Here is a 20,302-nt window from a genome sequence, read left to right as displayed (position 1 = left end):
AGTGGGAAGAGAAATTAGGGGAAAAGAAATCAGCACAGAACATGAATGTAACAAGAACAAAATACTTCCAGCCATTGCTTCTGTTCCGAAAGAAAAAGAAAGAAAGTCAGTAGTTTTAAGTGGCTTTCTGAGAGTAACACTTTCAATACCATTAGAAGTTTAAATGGCACATTGCATCAATTTGCTTGTACTGTATGCACAGACTTCTATCATATTGTACGACAAGATTCTCTTAATGTTCAGCAGAAACCCTTATTAGAACCCTTTAAAAAATTTACTATGGAAGATGTCCGTAGTAATTCATCTTGTTTTATTATACTGCTTGTGGTTTCATTTCAATTTTAAATTGGTGCAATCATAAGAATTCATATGAATCATAATAAATAATTATATACAGTAGGATGACATAAACATTTTATAGATTTCCCAGGGTAAATTGTGAACTAGTATAAATTATTTTAGCAAATAAATTATAAGTTCAGGTAAAGCAGCTTTATGTAAAATGCTTTATGGAAAAGAAAATCACAGTAAGAATGCAAATATACTGTACAGTACCATAATACTGGTATATGATGTTGCATTCTTTTTTACAAGGAAAGGTCAATGAGTTATTATTTTTTCATGAATCGTGCTATTAATTCTGCTGCATAGAAAAATTGTACAAAGCACAGCATCAAAAAAAATTCGTCAGACAAAAAAATCATCCATTATAAGAAGAATCACATATTTTGATATATATAATGCAGATAAAGTCCATTGCATTTTTCTAAAACAAGAATGCTACGATTTTGTCTCTTAGTGTAAAAACAGAAAAAAAAAACAATCCTACAGCAAATACACATTTAGATCATTTAGTTTAGATTCCCTACTTTGCAGCTACCAATTTACTTAAGTCACACATATATCACAAAATATTATTAAGTCACTTGTACTTCAGGGACAATTCAAGAAAGCAGTCTTTTGTAATGCAAAAGTGTCCTGAGACTACAGGACACAGTTCAATATTAACAACTGTCCTGTTCTTTAACTTTCTAGCCATTTGTTGTTGTTGTTTTTTTTTTGCTTTAGGATGTTTTAGGCTTCTGGGGGAAGATTAAGTCTAATACTTGTGTTACGTACAGTAGGTAATCCCCAACCCAGTAATGCAATTAAAGATGAGAGAAAGACTAAATCCTGAGTATGAAATTTGATTAAAAGAGAAAGACGAGGTTCTCTGTGTCACCTATAAGACAGTCAGTGGATTACAGAGAACAAGAACTGCTGCTTAAAGAGAACCACTGGTCCTATGGCAGCGTGCAAGTTTCATTGCTCTCCACACGGCTGTCATTTATTAAGTGTTGTAAATACATTCCTTCATTTTCTACAAAGATACTCAGAGTTTTCTGGCTCTTCTCAAGTGACCCTTATTCAAATCAAAAACATGATTTGGAATTTCTTGAAAAGGCATTTGTCACTTTGAGTTATTATCTGTTTTGACTGTCAACTCAAATTCTGCCAAATCGCCTTTCTCCCAGACAATGAAAGGCAAAATATCATCAGCTAATAAGTGCCTTCAAGTTTGCATTTTGGAACAGAATAAGTATCATTAATTTTATATTATTTCAAAACAAACTGCTTAAATGGCTTGTAAAGTTCTTATAAATTATAATTTGCCTATTTTGATTAATTTCCAAAACATTTTAGTTCTGTTATACAGCAGTATACATACACACAGCAAATTAAAACCACATAAACAATAGTCTAATAAATATGCAAACTACCTACAGTTTGAAAATGATCATGCCCTGGGTAGCAGTTACAGAGAGTGAGATAAATTGTGGAATTGCTCACTTTGCACACATAATTGGCAAATAGGGTTCAAAAAGCTGGGTTGGTTGTTGTTCTTTGTCAGCCTGGGGAAGCAGATCATCCTGTTAGGCAGTGTGTTTGTGGAGGATCTGTGTGCATGAACCATATTCTCTTTATTAAATGGTAAGTAATTATTGAGCTCAGGTTGGACCAACCCAATCTTTTACCCGCCCAATTTTGGTCCTTAATCTTCATGTCCCACATTCCTGGTTTTTTAAGTCTTCACATATACAGTACAGTAGTCTGACAGTCTGACAGAGCAACAGTTGAAGTGTTTTGCATTCCCTGTTTTAGTGGGAGAGCCTTTTTGAGTAACTTTCATAGTGTCTCGTCAGAGACATTATTTTTCTAGTAAATATTTTCACCATCGGATCTGGTTTGGCTTGAAATTAAGACTTAAAACCTTTTGTCTTCTGACAGTTGGACATAGCAACTGTAAGGGTGTTATAAGTTCCTTTGCTTAGTGCAAAAGACTTAACCAATCTCTTTGAATTAACGTTTTTCTGTCTCAGCTGAGATATTGCCATTCTGACTCCCTGGGACTATCTGTCTAACTCTGTTCTTTTTTAAAACTGCTTTGTAAAGTGAGCATTTCCTCTATCCTTGAACACTGATTTCATAGCCAGAGAGCATCAGAGACAAGTACAGAAAACAAGATAAATGAAGAGTGTGTAAATGTATTTACAGTGATGGAGCGTTCAGGGACATTTTCAGACATGTTCCTTTGACAATTAAAAATCTCTTGACAGACCAGGGATGCTGATGTTCGCAGATGTTTTCAGTGGCCTTGGCTGGCTGATGTGTCAAATAAACCTAATCACTGAGGGACTCGATGATATCCCTATACCCAAATCACACAGTCTAGAAACCCACTGTCTCAACCTCCTTAATCAACACTTAAGCTGAAGGAAGGTGCCATGATTTTTAGCCTTAAAATCCTTAAAAATCCCTTTTAAGACTAAAGCCCTTAGAAAATAATTCCATGTTGCTTTGCCATCGTTTTTTACATAGCTCTACTGCAGTACTAATATGCAATGCATATTGCCCTCTGCACAGCATTAAACACCAGTGTTATCACACTGTTACTGCATTGTATACAAGCGGCCTTACTGAGCAATCAGTCTCTGCCTTGTTTGAGTCACATTGAAAAACATTTTACAATGCTGCGTTTAAGCCTCTGCAATTGTATTATTTTATGTAATAAATAAAAAAAACATTCTCCTGACTAGGAGAACAGATCTATGTAAATTAATCAACCAACAATTTAATAAAAAATGTCCTCTGTTTGTCAGAATACATTGTTCTTAATGTGTTCCTTGACAATAAATATCGAGTGCAGAGCTACGACCTAAATATTCAATGGAAATTTTAAATTGATTTGTAACTGCCTAAATGGCCCTCAATGATTTTCCCTTTCGAAATGCAATGTAAAACCTTTTCTTAAGCAACCTTCAAATCAAAATTCTAACAAGCACCTTCTAAATAGGACTCAATAACCTGAAAGAGGATTTCTTCATTATTTCCATTGCCTCGTTAAGAAGATTGGTAAATTATGTGTTTGTGGAAATCTCACTTTATAGTAGTTATCTGATAATCCAAAAATAAAATCAAATATTTATTGATCCATCCCACCGTTTTCTAACTGCTTTATCCAATACAGATTTAGAGGGGAACCAGAACATATCCCAGAAAGCAAGGGACACAAGACAGGATACAACTTGGATGGGACCCCAGTCTATTACAGGGCACACACACAGACACAAACACACACTCTCACACCAGGTCCAATTTTCTCAGAAACCAATGAACCTACAGTACCAGTATGTATTTGGGAGAAACTCATGTAGCCAAAGGAAGCTGCAGTAGCACCTCAGGAATTGAACGCAGGGCCCAAGCACTTTGAGGCAACAATGCTAACCACTGCTCCATCGTAACACCCATGTTATTCATGGTTAATCTCATTGTGAATTAAAACAATGTAGTTTTCTCAGTGGTTCATGAGCTCGCTTAGAGTGCAGTTTCGGTCCAACAGCTGACATTCTTGGCTCGGGTCTGGGCCATACCATTAGTTAACTGCATCAGGATTCCACAAGCAGTGGTACACAATAGTCTGAATGACGCCGGGCCACGGATGGGGAAGGTCAGACAGGACTCTCTTGGTTTTCCTGGCAGACAAGTGACTCTTGCACCTTGCAGGCTGGAAGTGGCCTCAGTCAGAGATGCTCAGCTTTACCAATAGGAGCTAAGTCTCTTGTATGAAGCTTACAAGGTATCAAATGTGTAATGGTTGTGCAAGTAAGAACATCATAACTACATTACATCTCCTTCATTCATGTTTAAAGCAGAGTAATAAATGAGTGGTAATTTCAAGTTGTGCACACACATACTGTATAACAGATGATTCCTTCAATAAAAAAAGATAACAAACTGCCTCTTTTATCAGGAAAAACACTTTTTAAGTTTGTGCTAGGGCTGGCTTTTCATTTGTATTTTTAATTTCTACGAAATCGTCATTTATTATTATACTGCGAACAACTTTTTATACCAGATTTGGATTTAAAAAAAAGAAAAAGTGTATTGTAGTTTATAAAAAAACGAATAAATTAATTTAAAAAAATCATGCTTTGAAGATATTTACCTAAATCATTTATTTTGAACTTAAATTTATAACTTGCTCTTAAATGTCCCATATCAAACACAACATAGTTTACAGTATCAACTAATAATAAGTATAATAATATCTAAATGTTCAACAGCTTATTTACTGATGGGGTATTTACAGTGCAGGTACTGTAGCTCAGCCACTTCTATCATGATCACTTAATTATATTAGATAGATGTATCACTCTTTGTGACCTTTTAATCGCTTTCCACAATGGAAGACAGACAGACAATTTCTTTCCCGAAACAGCCTGTTTCTCAAGTTCTAGCTCAGAGTAAAGGTCCTGCCATTATAATCTGCAGTGCAATGTGAGAGACTAGAGGAGCAGCTGTGTTATTTTCCCAGGATACATTGACAGCACACAGAGACCTCAATGTTAGCATTTGTGGGCAAACACGTCTATTATGGAGGAAAATGCTGTGTCAGAGGGGAAAGAATGATTTATATGACATTGATTTTTCTAAGCATGTAGGTTACAGGGAAGTGCAAGTAATCATACTTGTAAACATCACTGCTTGCTGTGAAAGCTTGGTTTGTACTCAAAGAAGTACAGTACAAACAAAAAATGAAATCTCTTTTTTTTTGCTCAGTGTGGCCCCAGTTTAAAGGAGGTAGCTGTGTATTTTTGGGAAAGGGTAAAGCTAACTTGTCTTTAGTTCATTTCCATATCAGTCCTTCCCTGATGTGTAAACAGTTTAAAGGCTTTGGAACAGATTGCTCAAAGGAGGCTGTAAAGGAATAAAAATGAGGTATACCAGTGTTGTCCTTAAAGGGCAGACAGAGCATGTAGATCCATGCTGTTGTCTTTGAGACACATAGTTTACCAGTTCACCTAACATAGCTAACCATACATAGCTAACCATTGCTGGGGTTTTACCTTTGATGGAGAAGTGAGTCATTTAGGGGCAGTACTGGCTTAGCAGAAATCAGGACGAGCCTCAGAAAGCTTAACAAGAACAGTAATGCATGCAAATAAGGCATAACTGTATCCTCAAACTACTAAATACCATACAAATATGGAATAATTATTGTGGTACAATACAGGGAGTGTCTGGTACGGGGGCGGAGCCCCATATTAAGGGAGAAGCGTTGCCGTGAAAACCACACCTGACTTGAATAAGTAAATGAACAGCAGGTGTAGAAGTGGTTTAAAGGGGGAAATGAGCTAGCAGGACCTCAGTCTTGCTGTCGCTGCATGTGTGAGAGGAGAAATGTAGAGGCTCTGCTGTGAGAGAGCCGGGTTGACGCATGACCGTAGCTGGTGAGAGACGCTACTAGTCGGGGCGATATTCGAAAAGCGTGCCGCTGCGTATGAGTGAACACAGAATGACTAGCAGCTGTATTAACCCCGTGAGTGGCTGGAGAAGAACGACAATTCCGGTGAGCGTTGTGAGAGGAATAGCCTGCGAGAAAAAGAGTGAAAACGTCAGTTTGCGAGGAGACTGACAGGAGAAACGGAGCTTTATGAGGTCATCGAAATGGTTAAAGGGACAGCATCCTGTAGGGTGTGAGAGCACGGCTGTCGTGTCCGCTGTATGAGTGAGTTGTGAGTTGGTGTGTGTGGACCAGAGTGGTTTGTGTGGTAGAGGGACCCTCCCCCTGGCAATACATCGGTATCGGGGAAGTGAGTGGGGTTTATCTAGCTGCCCCCTCTGGGAGTGGTGGCTGGCACAGTGAGGTGCGCTGGCAGCTGCATGGGGTAATGCAGAGATGGCTGGGCACGATGTGAAGTGCGCTGGCAGCTGTGAGTTCACAACCTAAGGGCGTGCAAGCGAGATGCCAGAGAGGTTGTGAGTATGTGTTAGAGAGGGACAGTGTGTTGGGTCTCGGCACGGTGTGTAGTGCAGGAGAGACTCGGTGATGTAGGTAGTGTGTGTTTATGTAACCCAACCTGGTGGTGTTGGGGAAGAGGATGGCAGATCTGGAAGTCTGAGGCACTGGTTGTGAGTGAAACAGTTGTCTAATGGAGTAGGAGCAGGAGGCTCTTGGCAGTAAGGACAACAGGATGAACTTGGTGAACTTGAGACTCTGGAGTTAAAGTGCCCAGAGTTAATGGTATGTGGAATCATATATCCTGTTACCCCGAGGAGAGGGTCAGTGTGATCTCTTGGACGAGAGTGTGTCTTAGAAAGAAAAGGAACCTAAAAAAAAGGTTATAAGGGGGTGTGACGGGCGAATGGGAGCCTGACCATGCCTAATGTGGTGTCAACTATCCCCAATGCACCACATTCTGTAAAGCATTTAGATTTGTGAAGGACTTTAAAGTAACCCCTTAAGGGGAAGCATGTCTCGGCCCTAAGCTTCAGAGAGTTGTGTAACAATCGTTTGCTTCTGCAACATGACAAATAATAATGCAACACAAATCCATAAAAAGACAAGTACAATTCATAATAAGAAATAAAATGAAGAGTATATTGCCAACTGCTCTTGCACTAGACCAACTTTCCAAAACGCTGTTATGAGCAGAGGTACTGTATAACATTTATTTGAATACTTAAACAAGGTTTTAAACCTAGTATATGGGAGTCCTGCATTTTCATAACTTTAAGCAGGTTCTTGTGTGTTAAGTATGTAGTATTCCATTGCATGTCATGTACAGTATACTATGTGGGTATGCATGTGATGGAGGAGAATGTGTATTAGTCATGGGTTGTGATACCCTGAAGGTAGACTAAGCCCTGAGATGTCACTCTAGCCCAGGACAAACTGTTTGAATATGTGCATTGAATTGACAGCTCCTCCCTCCTCGGGCTACACTTAGTATTTCCATTTCCACCCAGCATTTCCCCAGACGGATAGGACTATATGATACTTGTCTCACCATATTTACTCCAGCAAATACCATGGGGTCGACGGGATACAATAACTTGAACAGCAAAAAAAGCAACCTTACACTTCCTGGTTCTCTCATCATTCTGTTCTACACAGTAGAAAGCGATGTCAGATCACAGGATATTACTGTTACGAATTTTAAAAGCTGGAGCACTACAAGCCCTACCAGCTGTAAAGTACAGTAAGGGCCTGCATGTTTAACTGTTGGAAGCTAGTGTTAAAATGAGAGCTTTTTTCAGTCCCGTTTGTTCACCCACTGGACACTTCACCAGTTATCGGCTTGATAGGATCAGCCTACAACTAAGAAAGCATGTAACAGTACTGACAGTAGCATTAAGACTTCCTTTAAAACATTCAACTTGGAACTCTTGGGTTGCGGTGTGATTTTAAACTACAATTACAATTTAATCTAGCTTGAACCAGAGCATACATACTCATATATCTAAAAACCATTATAAAATCTGATCAGTTGCTCTGTACTAAGAATCAGCTTGTAGCAGATAGTCACATGCAGAAGAACAAAAAAAAAAGGGGACTTATTTTTTTCATGTTGGTTTCTTGAAAGAAAGATACTGTACATACAGAATCAGGGAATAAAGATAATTAAATACTAGCCAGTGGGTTATGTTTCATTAAGAACATCAGCTGAAACTGACAGCCAAACCCATTTGTCGATAATAGCTCTTGGAGAAACCAAGGTGGCACTGTTTAACAAAGCTATTGATCATGAAGTACTCGGTTAGTTCAGAAATGAATGTAAGACTAGTCCTTGAGAGCTACACAATCCTTGGATTTTTGTTTCAAATTTTGTCCCAATATTAAACTCATTTAATTAGCTGCTCAGGTACATTAAAGATAAAAATATTACCAAGATAATATAAGAAAGAAAAGTATTTTAAAGCTATAAAAGAGCAGCACAGCAGTTGTCTAGATTCTAAACTAGATAGTGACAAGTATTTGGTCTTTGTAAAGAAAGAAGAAACTGTCTTCTTCCTTTGTGCTTTTCTTTCTTTTCACTGTCAACTTTCTTCTCTCAGGTAAATAAAAAGCATCTCACTCATTAAGTGCACAAAAAAAATAATGAAATATTTTTGTTTAAACAGTGTTTAGTCACCACCATGTACAATATATTCAGGAGAAACGTGCCACCTGCATGTTAGAAACTGGAGCTAATCTGCAGGAGACCTGAAACCTGTGTTTAACTCACTGGTAATGGCTCCTGACATGAAGGAACGAGAGTTGATGATTGCTAATGGAACCTCCATAACAGCTTTCTGCATGGCAGCTGAATGAGGGGTAAATGACATTTACAGCAAACCTTCAAAATGATCACTGCTGTGCGTCTCTGCATCACGAGACACTTAACCTGGTTCTAAAACTTCTTCCCTAGCCATTTCCACTAAAAATAAAAAAGAAAACACTGCAATATCTTCATTTGAACTAGATCAAGTACAGTGCATTTAATGGATTAGATTAATCTGATTTCTCTGCCAGCAAATCCTACAAAGTGGCATCATGTGTTGGGATGTCAGCATTTACTGTACAGTATATGGCACACAGAATTAAGCAGAATCCAATTGTAACCTGTGTTTAGTAAGCCATTTATTCACTAAGGTATTGAATTTGCCCATCTGCCTGAATTTACTAGATTGTTGTACATTTGCCAACATGATATGGAACTGCTGAATCTGTTGCAGACACCTTCCTAATTAGAAACATTTTATCAAATAAACACACAAGACCTCTGACTGTTTTTAACAGTTACAATACACTATTATCAAAGACTAATGCAATCAACCTGAGCACCATAACTAAGTGTGAATGAAAACCATGAATGCAATTCATATGTAAGAAGAAATTAACTTAAAAGCTTTGATGAAACAATAATTGGGGTAATGAAAACAAGTATTATCTAACATTCAGATAAAACCGTAATTAGAATAGCATGTGGAAATACTCAGTTGCATTGCTGGAAGTTTGGAAGACCACAAAAAACAAAAGCATAACACTGAAAGCTCACCAAGCTAGTGTTTTTTGTGGGTATCAGTGAAGCACCTGGGTGTTTATCACTTGACTGTCACAAAATCATATTATGACTGAAGTTTTGATATTTGCATCGCCATTATTTAATTATGTCCCAACTCTGTTGTTCTACTATACTACTTTACTATGCATAATAAAGCACAGATTGCAGAGTTAATTGTTTTAAGCTGACTCTGAAGCATGTTAATTGCATTATTGGCATGACAAGAGAGCAGAGAGTTTATTCATTTCAAGTACTAACTGTTGATTAAAAAGCCATATTTTCTAAATGAAATTGTTTTAATCCTTAAACTGAAACCATCTCAAATTACTCTAGGTAGTAAAAACAGGAGAGATGAATCTTTGCAACATCTCAAAAAGCTTTTGTCTTATTTTAATTATAAAAATAGCATTATGGCTAAGAAACAGTAACATTTTTTGTTATCAGGAACAATATCTGGGTCAATGTCTTAGAGATGCACAGATATTGTGTGATACTATATAACCAAAGAAGGTCATATACAGTAGCTTTTAATTAAGCTCATTTCAATAGGTTATTTTCCATCCAAACAAGCATCTTAGTTAAATACAAAGAATCACGGCTTATTAAAGTACAGTAAAGAGAGATGAACAACTTTTTGTGCCTGAAGCCTCCTAGTCTTCCATTTTGCCTCTCAACAGACATCACCACAAGACTGGGTTTTGTATAGTGTACTCACACAGTGATTCATTCACTGAGTCTTTAGGACACATCAGATATGGAAAAGCTATTAAATTGTACCTGGAAGGTATGTGTTGGGGAGGAGAGGGTGGGAGTGAGGAAGGTCTCTGTGTGGAAATAGAAACAGTCTCAAATAAACAAGCATATAACTTGAAGGCTGCGTATACATTCAATTGTAAGATTCTGCGAGCTCAAATAGATTTCATTTTTTAGAAAGGCCTTTATGATTTTTATCCAGCTACATACATCAGAGCTGAGCTGTGTGTTGTTCCATGCACTCAGGATTCACTGAAACTCACAAAGAAGAATAACATGAATAAAAAAAAAAATATTAAAGAAAGTTGCAAACCTATAAGGGAAGTTTCAGTGCAGTCATTTTCTGTCATCACATTAAATTCACCTAATATGCCTAAACTATTTAAAATAATGCACTACTCATTGTTTTTGACATCTAGATTAAGTTTTTGCAAAATTTTCAACTTTATTCTACCAATATCTTAAAAAAACAGAAGAAAAATGCTTCAAGTATTTATTTTAGATACCTAGTAAAGAAGCATGTTCCCTGCCTTTTTTTGTGCCTTTTATCAAAATTAATTTGTAGCAGTGAATGCAGAAATAGAAAACACAAATTAAATTCTGCACATGCCACAAAAATTATCCTGAAATGTCAACAACGATCACTAGGGATCTGAATGTTGCAGCAGTTCAACAAAGATGGATGTCCAAGGACTTTCAAATGAGCTTCAGCCCTCAAAGGCCAGGCTTCAAGTCTCCTGTCTGCGAACAATACTCACTGTGGTAGTCTGTCCATGAACCAATCAGTCAGTCTTTGTGATAAACATGCCACTTACTGTAGGTTGCCTGGTTACAGGGTTTACCAAATGATTCCAAGTGCTTTATAAAAAAAAAGGGAAAATTCCATAACGTTGAATTAATATGTCTTATAGTAACATTTTCAATAGGTCTTAAAGTTAACCCCCATAATTATTTCAGATATGAAAGAGATGCATTCCACACCATTTATATTTCAGATCAGTTCTAAAATCACAATCTTTCCTAAAATATCTTAACATCTTAATATCTTCCCTTATTATAAAATAGTGTCAGTTAGCACTTCTGAAAATGCATTTTATTTTTATCGTATGTATAGAAGGAATCTCAAATTAAAAGGACAACAGGAAAAACCCTTTACACATACAGTACAGTATTACACTGTAGAGAGGAGTCAAAACATACAGTACACAGGCCTGTCTGCCATATCAACTGTAAAGGTGGAGGGATTGGATGAAAGCCAGCTATCTCATGCACATTAAATTTAGGTTAATGAAAGTAGTGAAAAAACACAAAATGACAAACTCACCATATTTTAAAATGTTACACTGTTGTAAATAAGACTATTTTTTAAGACAGAAATGAACATAGCCTGTTCTTTTACAAGGAATGTGCACATTTGACACTGGCAGCAAATTGCAAGATCAAATTCAACATATTTAATGAAAAACATTGATACAGGTGTTGTATTTTAAGTCATAAGAATGTGAGACATTATATATGTTAAGAACCTGGACAATTTACAGTATGTTGCTCCAATAAGCCATATTGTACTAACACTGGCACGTGACAATTTTTAAATATCCGATTACTCACTAATTTGTTTAGAACCTGAAGATTAGGTTTAATGACACAGGTCTATATGACTATTCTGTTTGTGGATCAAAATTGCTTCCTGTCTATTTTAATGACTGACAGAAAGCCGATATGCCCCCCTCATATGCTTCAGGCCATCTTGTTTATGCCGATCAATAGGCAGACAACACTTGCCATTAATTACAAAGCTAATGGCGCAGCTATTTTCAGATCAATGTCGCCTCTGGTTGAGATGTAAAGGTACACAAGTTGAGGAGGGGGAAGATGGCCCTGGCTTTAAATTACAGTATTTTGCATGCAGTAACATCCAGACAGATGGCAGCTTCTACCTCCTGATCTTATTTCTTTCACCTACAGTAGATAAGAGATCACAAGATATTGTGAAGTCCAAAGTGGGATCCACATTTTTAACATGAGCAGATTACAAATGGAATAGGAAAACCCTTTTTATTACAAAACATCCAGCCCCAGCATCGCGTGTCTGATAAGTCTATGTTCTTGGTCTAATCTGTCTGCATTAAAATCTGTGACATGACATTATACAAGTATAAGGATCATTGTTTTTGAGACTTTAAAATGTGAAACTAATTCAAGTGTGCTCGGCGATGAACAGCAATTCAGTCCATTATGCACTACTACCTTGTGCCCTGCACTTCTGGGATAACCTTCTCACTTGCCACAACATTTGCTAGGGATCAGTGGCTTTTTGATCATGGATGAATAAAAAACTTTCTGAACATGGAATGCTGTATATCTGAAAATGGAGACAACTGATCAGCCTGAAAGACTTTCTTGTACAGGTCTGCAGCTCCCATACGCAAAACACCTTAATATAAATTCTGATTTCCATTTAAAAAAAACTGGATAACAGTGGGGGTTTTTTCCTAAATGTCAAATAGCAGATTTTTGCACACTTAACAAGGAGCTTTGCTGCTTTGTGTTAGCAAAGGACAAAAGAAGATGGGGACTTCACAATATTTCATTTTTTGTGTTCTTTATCCCCATCTGTTATTTTTTGTTTTGTTTTTGTACCATATGTCTCTATATAAGTAAACTTAAATGTTATTTACCATTAAACTGTACAGAATCTGTCTTTGACGGATATCCTAGATTCACCAAATTTTGCCATTTTGAAACAAGTGAATTAAAACTTTTATTGGTTTCTCTATTCTGTTTTTTTTCCTTCCTACTTTGATGAACCTGGCACTGCTTTGGCCCAGTGAAAGAGAGCTGCCCCACAGGCATGTGTGGGCCAAAGGTTTATAATTCAGCTGGGCTTTCCATCTTCGGCAGGGGGCTTCCTTAATGGATTTCCAGTGACTGATGGCTTTATTTTAATTATATGTTAAAGTAGAGTTACAGATGAGATTGCTCTGAAGAGATGTATTTTCAGGGAGGGAAGGTCAGAGCAGAAGGAACTAGCCCAGAACACAGGAGAACACAGGCCCTTTGGAGTCAGGTGTGACAAAGACTGATAACCAGGAAAGAGCATATGGAAAACAAAGGTCAGCTAGTCCTCATTATGTAAATAGCAACGGTTTCTGGCATGACTGGGCCTTGTTTGTAGTTCTTTTTTAATTATCCAGCTTTCATGAAAGGATAACTGGCTGCTGGCTAGCTTAGGGCCATTGACTGTTTACAAAAAAATCAAATAAAAGATAATTACCCTACCAGAGGGGGGTATAAAAAGGTTAAAACTCTTCAGGACCCTAGAGCTTTAGAGCCACAGCAATCTGAGTGTCAAAATTCCATTTGGATTACATACATGGGTATCTCAGTGTAAACTCCGTCATTGTCCCCACCACTGAATCATGGTGCTTATTTAAACAGCTGCATTGAATGAAGCTGTAAGCCACTGGGCTAAAGGCCCGACTATTGCTACATACAGTATCATCTCTCGCACTATAATACTTCTAATTCTGAGTATTAAACGGTAATCTAAAGATCAGGCTTGTTACACTATTACACAAATAAGTCCATATTCTGTATTTTATTATATTTTCAAAATCTCTCTAAATCGGCAGAAAGAACCCAATATTTGAAAATGGGCAACAATCATACCAATTGTAAAACACTAATCCCCCAAAATGTCAGACCAGTGGCATTCACCTCTTTAGTAATTAAGTAATTTGAGAAAATTGTTTAAAGGCATGTTCTTCACCAGGTAGAACACCTACTGGATCCCATGCAATTTGCCTAGAAGACCTAGAAAAAAGAGACAACGATGCTATCCTAACATTACTGAATCTCTTATATTATAGATTTCTCATCAAACGTTTACACAATTCAACCGCACTTGTTAGTAAAGAGATTACATTTTAATATTGAAGGTTGGATCTTTGATGAGTTCACCAACAGATCACAAAGTGTGAGGGTTAATGGCTTTATATCAGAACAGCTTTTGTTTGCTGATGCCTCTGTCATTGTCAGTTTCCTCCAAGTCATAGATACCATGGTGGACTATTTTGTTGAAAGGTGTAACAACTCCTTCCTTCAACTTAATGTGTCAAAATAAAAAGATATGATCATCAAAACAACCACCCATTGCAAAGCCAAGAGTCACTGAGGAGCAAGAAATTGAAATTGTCAACAGCTGCAAATATCTTGGCAGTATTGTTGATTACAAACTCTTTTGAGGAAAACACAGATGCCACATATAAAAAGAGCCAACAGTGACTGTTCTTCCTGAGACCTTTCTGCTATATTAGTGTGTAGTACCACAATGACTTTGATCTATAAAACTTTATTGAATCTGACCTAACATGCACTGTGGTAGCCGGGTTTGCTAACCTTAAAGCAAACAATAAAAATAGACTGAGCAGGACAGGGAAGGTAGCTACTGTAGGAAACGTATTGCACAACAGCTATAGCTGTCAGACCTCTACAGTATTTAAAAAAAATAGTGTGGCAAGCCATGGGCACCCATTGGTGATGAAAGCGTTCTTTCAGGACCTTATGCAGACGACAAAATCCGGGGAAAAGTGAGGAAAACACTGAGAAAAAAGCATGCAAGGGGGCTGGAAGGAAAACAGGGGGTGTCTCCATGGTGCGCTGGTGTTCTGGGGGGTGAGTCCAAGGCAAACAGTCCAAAGAGTGTCCATAGGGAAATCCTTGACAAGGCAAATGTCCAGAGCTGGGTGGTCTATCCAAGGCGAAGACAAATGAAGTAAAAAAATGGAGCGGGATCTGGCAGAGGGTTCGGGGGAAAAAGGGGGAATGGGACCAGGAGCTCCAGGTCTCGGACTCGGCTGGTACTGGAAACCAATGCAGAGCCCAGAACAGAGTGAGCGTCTGGCTTAAGTAGGGAGGCAGAAACCGGGAGCAGGTGCACAAAATCAACTCAAATGTGAAAGAGCCAGAGCGCCCTTAAGGGGCCGGGGCTACAATCATGACACCACTGTACAGAGAATGAGCTCCTTCCATTGGGGAGTCAGTTTACTCTACCCAAATTCAACTGCAGCAAAAGTACATTTTCCTTTATTCCCACCACTATTAACTTGCTTTGACAAGGACAATTGATTGTATAGTTTACTTTATTATTATTTTTTTCATCACACTATACATTTTGTGTTAAATTAATGGTGTATTGCGTTATGTCTCTTGCCTGTCTGCAAAGGAAAATTTTCCATCTGGGACAATAAAAGGAGAAGGAAAGGGATTGGGTTCATTCACCCAAGCCCCAACACCTGCTCTGCTACAATGAAATAAAAACAAGCATGAAGGAAAGGAAGTGCTTATAACAGTCACTACAGTAACTGGTAAAAGAGCAGTTTAGAAGCTATTCTTATTCTCTATAGTACAAAATTAGCTCTGTAAATCTACAAGGGAAAAACAAGGGGAAAAAGCTAAATGTATCACACAAATGTAGTGACATATCTTTAATTTATATGCATAAAAGCTTTCTAGCTTTAGTTTTAAAAAGGTAGGTGTTACTAAACTGATAGATTTAGCCATGGCAGATGTAATATAAATACTATGTACTCTGCAATTAAATTAAGAGTACAAAAAGAAATAACTCTTTTTTAATTTAAATAAGGATCTTGTGAGTCTTACAATTGAGTCACAATATAAACAATTTAGTTGTAAAAAATATACAGTACAGCTTATGATCTTTTAATTGTTCCACTAAGTTGTTAAAAATTAAAGACAGCAGGGATTTCCTTAAGCTCTGAATTTAAAATCTAAAAAGTACCAAAATGCAATGAGAATCTGCTAGGATGTCACTACAAAGCTTTGATATATTACCTTCCAGAAAAAGGCGCTGAAATATTGAGTAGAAAATTCTACTTTCCACAATATAGCCCTTGCCACTAGGGACTTTGTGCCAAACCAGGCAAAAGAGCATTCCCTTGGCACACTGCCCTTCCAGGAGTCAGCTGTCAAACCAGGGACAGCATGTGCTGTATCCACACTGGCACTTTGCCGCCATGCTAGACTGGCTCTGACTGGCATTTAGCCTGCATCACTCTTATCATCTCTGGATCTGTTTTATTTAAGTGATGCATGAAATCAGCACTTTCCTTCCATGAGCAATTAAAAAAAATCTGAAGAACTCTGCCAAGCAAGAAGCCCCAAGGATGTTCATCGATCTTACAATGTGTTGTTTCTTCATGGCAATTGAGATCAAGAATTTGTTTTCCTTTAACTGCCTCAAGATTTATATATATATTTTAAAAACAACACAAACCTAAAACCTGCAGTTTTAAACTGGACACCGAAGAAAGGGTCCTAACAGAAACATTGTAACACCTTTTATATGTTGAACACATTGAGATTATGGTTTGAAGTTCCTTTATTTTGACTGACTTTGTAATACTCCAAGACATGCTTGCCCTTGGAAGAACAGATCAACCTGTTAAGAAAGGGTCCTATTGCATTCCCTAATGACGGTGGTCAAAAGACCAATCACAGAACCAAAGACCATCATCTTGTCTGCCATTCCAGCAGTCAAGAGTTAACCTGCAAGCTAAAAACTGTCCCTTGACTGGGTGCTGCTTAGGCAGAATGGGCTTGCTCACCATGTGGATGGCATGTGGATGGGACGGTGGCAGCTGTTAATATTACAGCCTTTCAACTCTGTGGCCCTGGGTTCTGTTCCTGGGGTGCATTGGTTTCGTTCCACAGTACAAAGACAAACTGGTAGGATAAATTGTCATCTGGGAAAACTGGGCCTAGTATGAGTGTGTTCGTTTCTGTGTCCATGTGTTCCCTGTGATGGACTGGCATCTTGTCAAGCGTGAATCTTGCTTTGTGCCTGTTGCTTACTGGGCTAGGCTCCGGCTCCTACACAATCCTGAATTGGAAGCAGTTACAGTAGAAAATGGATGGAATGATAAAATACCAAACATGCTGAAAGTTACATTTAAAAAGAAATCCATTACAGTTAATCCATTATACTTCCACATGTAAGGGATTTTTTTTTCTTAATCAACGTGAAGTTGAAAGGAACTATACTTGAACATTTACAGACATCTACATTTCTTAATTTCTTAATCACGTTTTAAAAGTAATTATCCCCAACACTGCCCAGCAGCCACTTGAAAGAGAATTGTAAGAAAAATATTGTGCTCAAAGGGCCCTTTATTTTGGAATCATCAGAACGTAACTCCTGTGAAGGTGGCTCAAAATATCCTAAGCAATTACGTACAGAAAGCAACACTGTTACTTTTACAGTAACTTATATTCCAAGTACTTTACAGCATATTATATAATATTAAGGAAAATAATTTAAACAGCTTGTATACATTATTCTAGATTGTACTCTTGCTTACATGTACTGTACCTTGTATTTTTCAATGGATGCTGAAAATTAAAATTAGAAAATGTTTTATGTTAGCGAATACTGAGGCAAAGCAAGGTCTGAGGATATACTGAAAGAGAATGTTGTTGCCAGTTGTTTCAAATAGAACAGTGCATGATTCTAATACTTTTATTTTCAGCATTTATTATAGTCTACCTGAAAAAGACAGCATAAACAAGCCAAAGAAACATTTCAGAATAATATGAATTTAGTGTTTCATCCTGTGTAAAGGTCTGAACCTTTCCAACCTTTCTCCTAACCACTCTAGTACAATTGAGCTTTTTGATTGCAAAACAATCGTGAAAACCCGGTCAGTCCCATGGCAACTACAGTGACAGACACTTCTTTCATAAAATTCAATTCCAAGGCCTCTTAAGTGCGGGAGATGATACTCAGTAATATCCACTGGCATTATTACCAGTTTCTCAGCTCAACTGCTTTGTTATGGAAAGGACAGTTTGTTCTACTCTGCTTTTAAAAGCATTGGATGAAAACAGAGTTTTCTGAGACCTTTCAACTATTATGAGTTTAAAAGGACTGTATTACACATATATTTTCTAGAGAGTAAAAGCTGGTTATGGTTGCTTATAAAGCAACTTAAATTAGTGTCATTCAGTTGTGGTGAGAGGAGAAAAATATTATACAGTATACAGTAAATATGTTTTTCTAACTGGTGGGAGTTGTTTCTTAAAAATACAAAAATACAAGAAAGAAATTCATAGTAAATTAAATGTAAAAGAGCTCAAATTACTGAAATTTGGCTTATAGTTTGTAGTGGTTTCAGAAAAGGATGTACAGTATTAGACGCTAGGGAATGGTGTTTTAAAAGCAGTGTCACACATCTGTTCCCAATTTAGCAGTGGTCGGTGGAAAAACTTTATTTTGTTTTTGTTTCCTGTACTGTTCTGTGATATGGAGGTCAACGCTCATTGTCTGTGCACCTACCTGACCAGGCTTGGCATCTTCACAAATGGAGGCTTCATAAGGTGTGGCCAGTTCAGGAGGGTTGTCATTCACATCCAGAATTCGGATGCTAACAGATGTCTTGGAGGACTGGGATGCGTTGTCTGGAAGAAGAGAGGGAAGAAGAGTATGAGGATGAATCTGGCAGAAGCTCGACAATGAAATTTCTTCTGATTGATAGTATACACAGTCCAGGATCATCCTCTTAGGGGGTGAACATGCTGCATTACAATTACATCAGTGGACTTTTGAATGAGTTCAAGTGACAGATGAACTGGTGCATAAACTGTCCAGTTCTATTGTTTGTCTGTCACTTATGGTCTTATTTTAAAAGATACATATTCTTTCAAACAATAGTGAACAGGGTTGCTGTGCACCAGCTATATTCCACATATATGTATTTGTCTTGAAACACGATGATAAGAGTTTGGGGAGGTTTGTAAACCTGCAAGTGACATTTAGACAGTGAAATTTAAGTAAAAGCTGGTAAAACACTGCATACCTTAAGTTATTAGCCAAAGGTTTCAGATACGTAGTGATTGATTTGATCAGAAGCTATCAGGCATGTATTCATAAAGCGTGATTATTTTTTGGGTGATATACTTTACAGTATGACAATAAAATATCATTTAGTCTCGAAGACTAGTCATCGTGCAAAGTATTGCCAATACCGGGTCTTAGATGACAGTTCTTTCTACTGGTATTAAGAGGAATTCTCTACAGACAGCAGGCACCAAAGAACCAAAAGCCATACTTGCTGTTAGTGTCACTTCTGTCCTTGCATGCACCTCTGAATAGAGGCCTAGTGGAAAGTGATACTATTGATGTTTCTCAGCAACAGTGCTCTGTGATATACTGTACTGTACAGATCACAAGACAGACATATTTGCATAATGGTAAGTCATTGAAAGCTTCCAGCAGAACTGATCAAATATGATAACAAATGAAGAGACACGCATAAATATTGACTTGTTATGATTTTGGCGAGTTAGGGTGGCGTAGTGGTGAGCAGTTATCAGTGCTGACTCGCAGCTCTGGGGTCCAGAGTTTGATTCCAGCCTCGTTAACACGGGAATTCAGTGAGTGCTATGGTTTCCTCCCACCTCCCAAAGATATGAGAGCTAAGATTTATCAGCTATTCTAAATTGACTTGTTCTTCACTACCCTGCAATATACTACTATCCTGCCCAGGAAAAAAAAGTATTTATGAGCTCTCAATCCAACCTTGTGCAGTTTGCTTCCAGGTAGGTCTCAGGCTTGCTGTGACCCTCACTAGGACAAGTGGCTTACTTTTACTAGATAGATGCAGATGGTAAAGAAATAGTGCTACAGATCAATGCATCAATATAAGATTTCTTATCTGCACAACGTTTCTAACAGACACTATATACTATTCACATCCAAATGCATGCATACAAGATAACAAAGAAAAAGTGTAAATTAATGCAGTTTACAACATTGATAATGTGTTTTTCATGAGCATGTGATCCAGTGAACACTATTGCTTTCATTGTGCTAACATCTTTAAACTCGGATACCCGCACACAAATACCTATGATGTCCTCCATTAACTTTAAATTTCAGAACTGTTTTTAATGAAGGAATGTTTATTTTTCTTCCTCTCCTGGGATCCATTTTAAGTAAAAGCTTATGCTTGGTCAGTGTATTAATCTGGGAACTTGTTAAATATTATTAAAATAAATGAATATACAGTACTTAATAATTGATCATACATGGCTTTCAGTCATGTCCTTGTTCAAGCATGAGGCAATGGTCTACAACATATTTTTGCTGTGTATTATTTTTA

The 20,302-nt window shown here is 37.6% G+C and overlaps 1 protein-coding gene across 1 annotated transcript in view; it reads right to left on the bottom strand.

Annotated features, from left to right (window-relative positions):
* The window catches only part of LOC102694707 (cadherin-22), a 288,857-nt gene that overhangs the window by 47,718 nt on the left and 220,837 nt on the right, over positions 1 to 20,302 (bottom strand). The window contains exon 10 of the mRNA XM_006639486.3: positions 18,478 to 18,599. Within this exon, the coding sequence (XP_006639549.1) occupies positions 18,478 to 18,599 (122 nt within the window). The remainder of the gene's footprint in view (positions 1 to 18,477; positions 18,600 to 20,302) is intronic.

The sequence above is a fragment of the Lepisosteus oculatus genome, chromosome 16, assembly GCF_040954835.1.
Source record: "Lepisosteus oculatus isolate fLepOcu1 chromosome 16, fLepOcu1.hap2, whole genome shotgun sequence".
Classification (NCBI taxonomy): domain Eukaryota; kingdom Metazoa; phylum Chordata; class Actinopteri; order Semionotiformes; family Lepisosteidae; genus Lepisosteus; species Lepisosteus oculatus.
The sequence above is the reverse complement of the archived record's forward strand: the minus strand, read 5'-3'. Positions and strand labels throughout refer to the sequence as shown.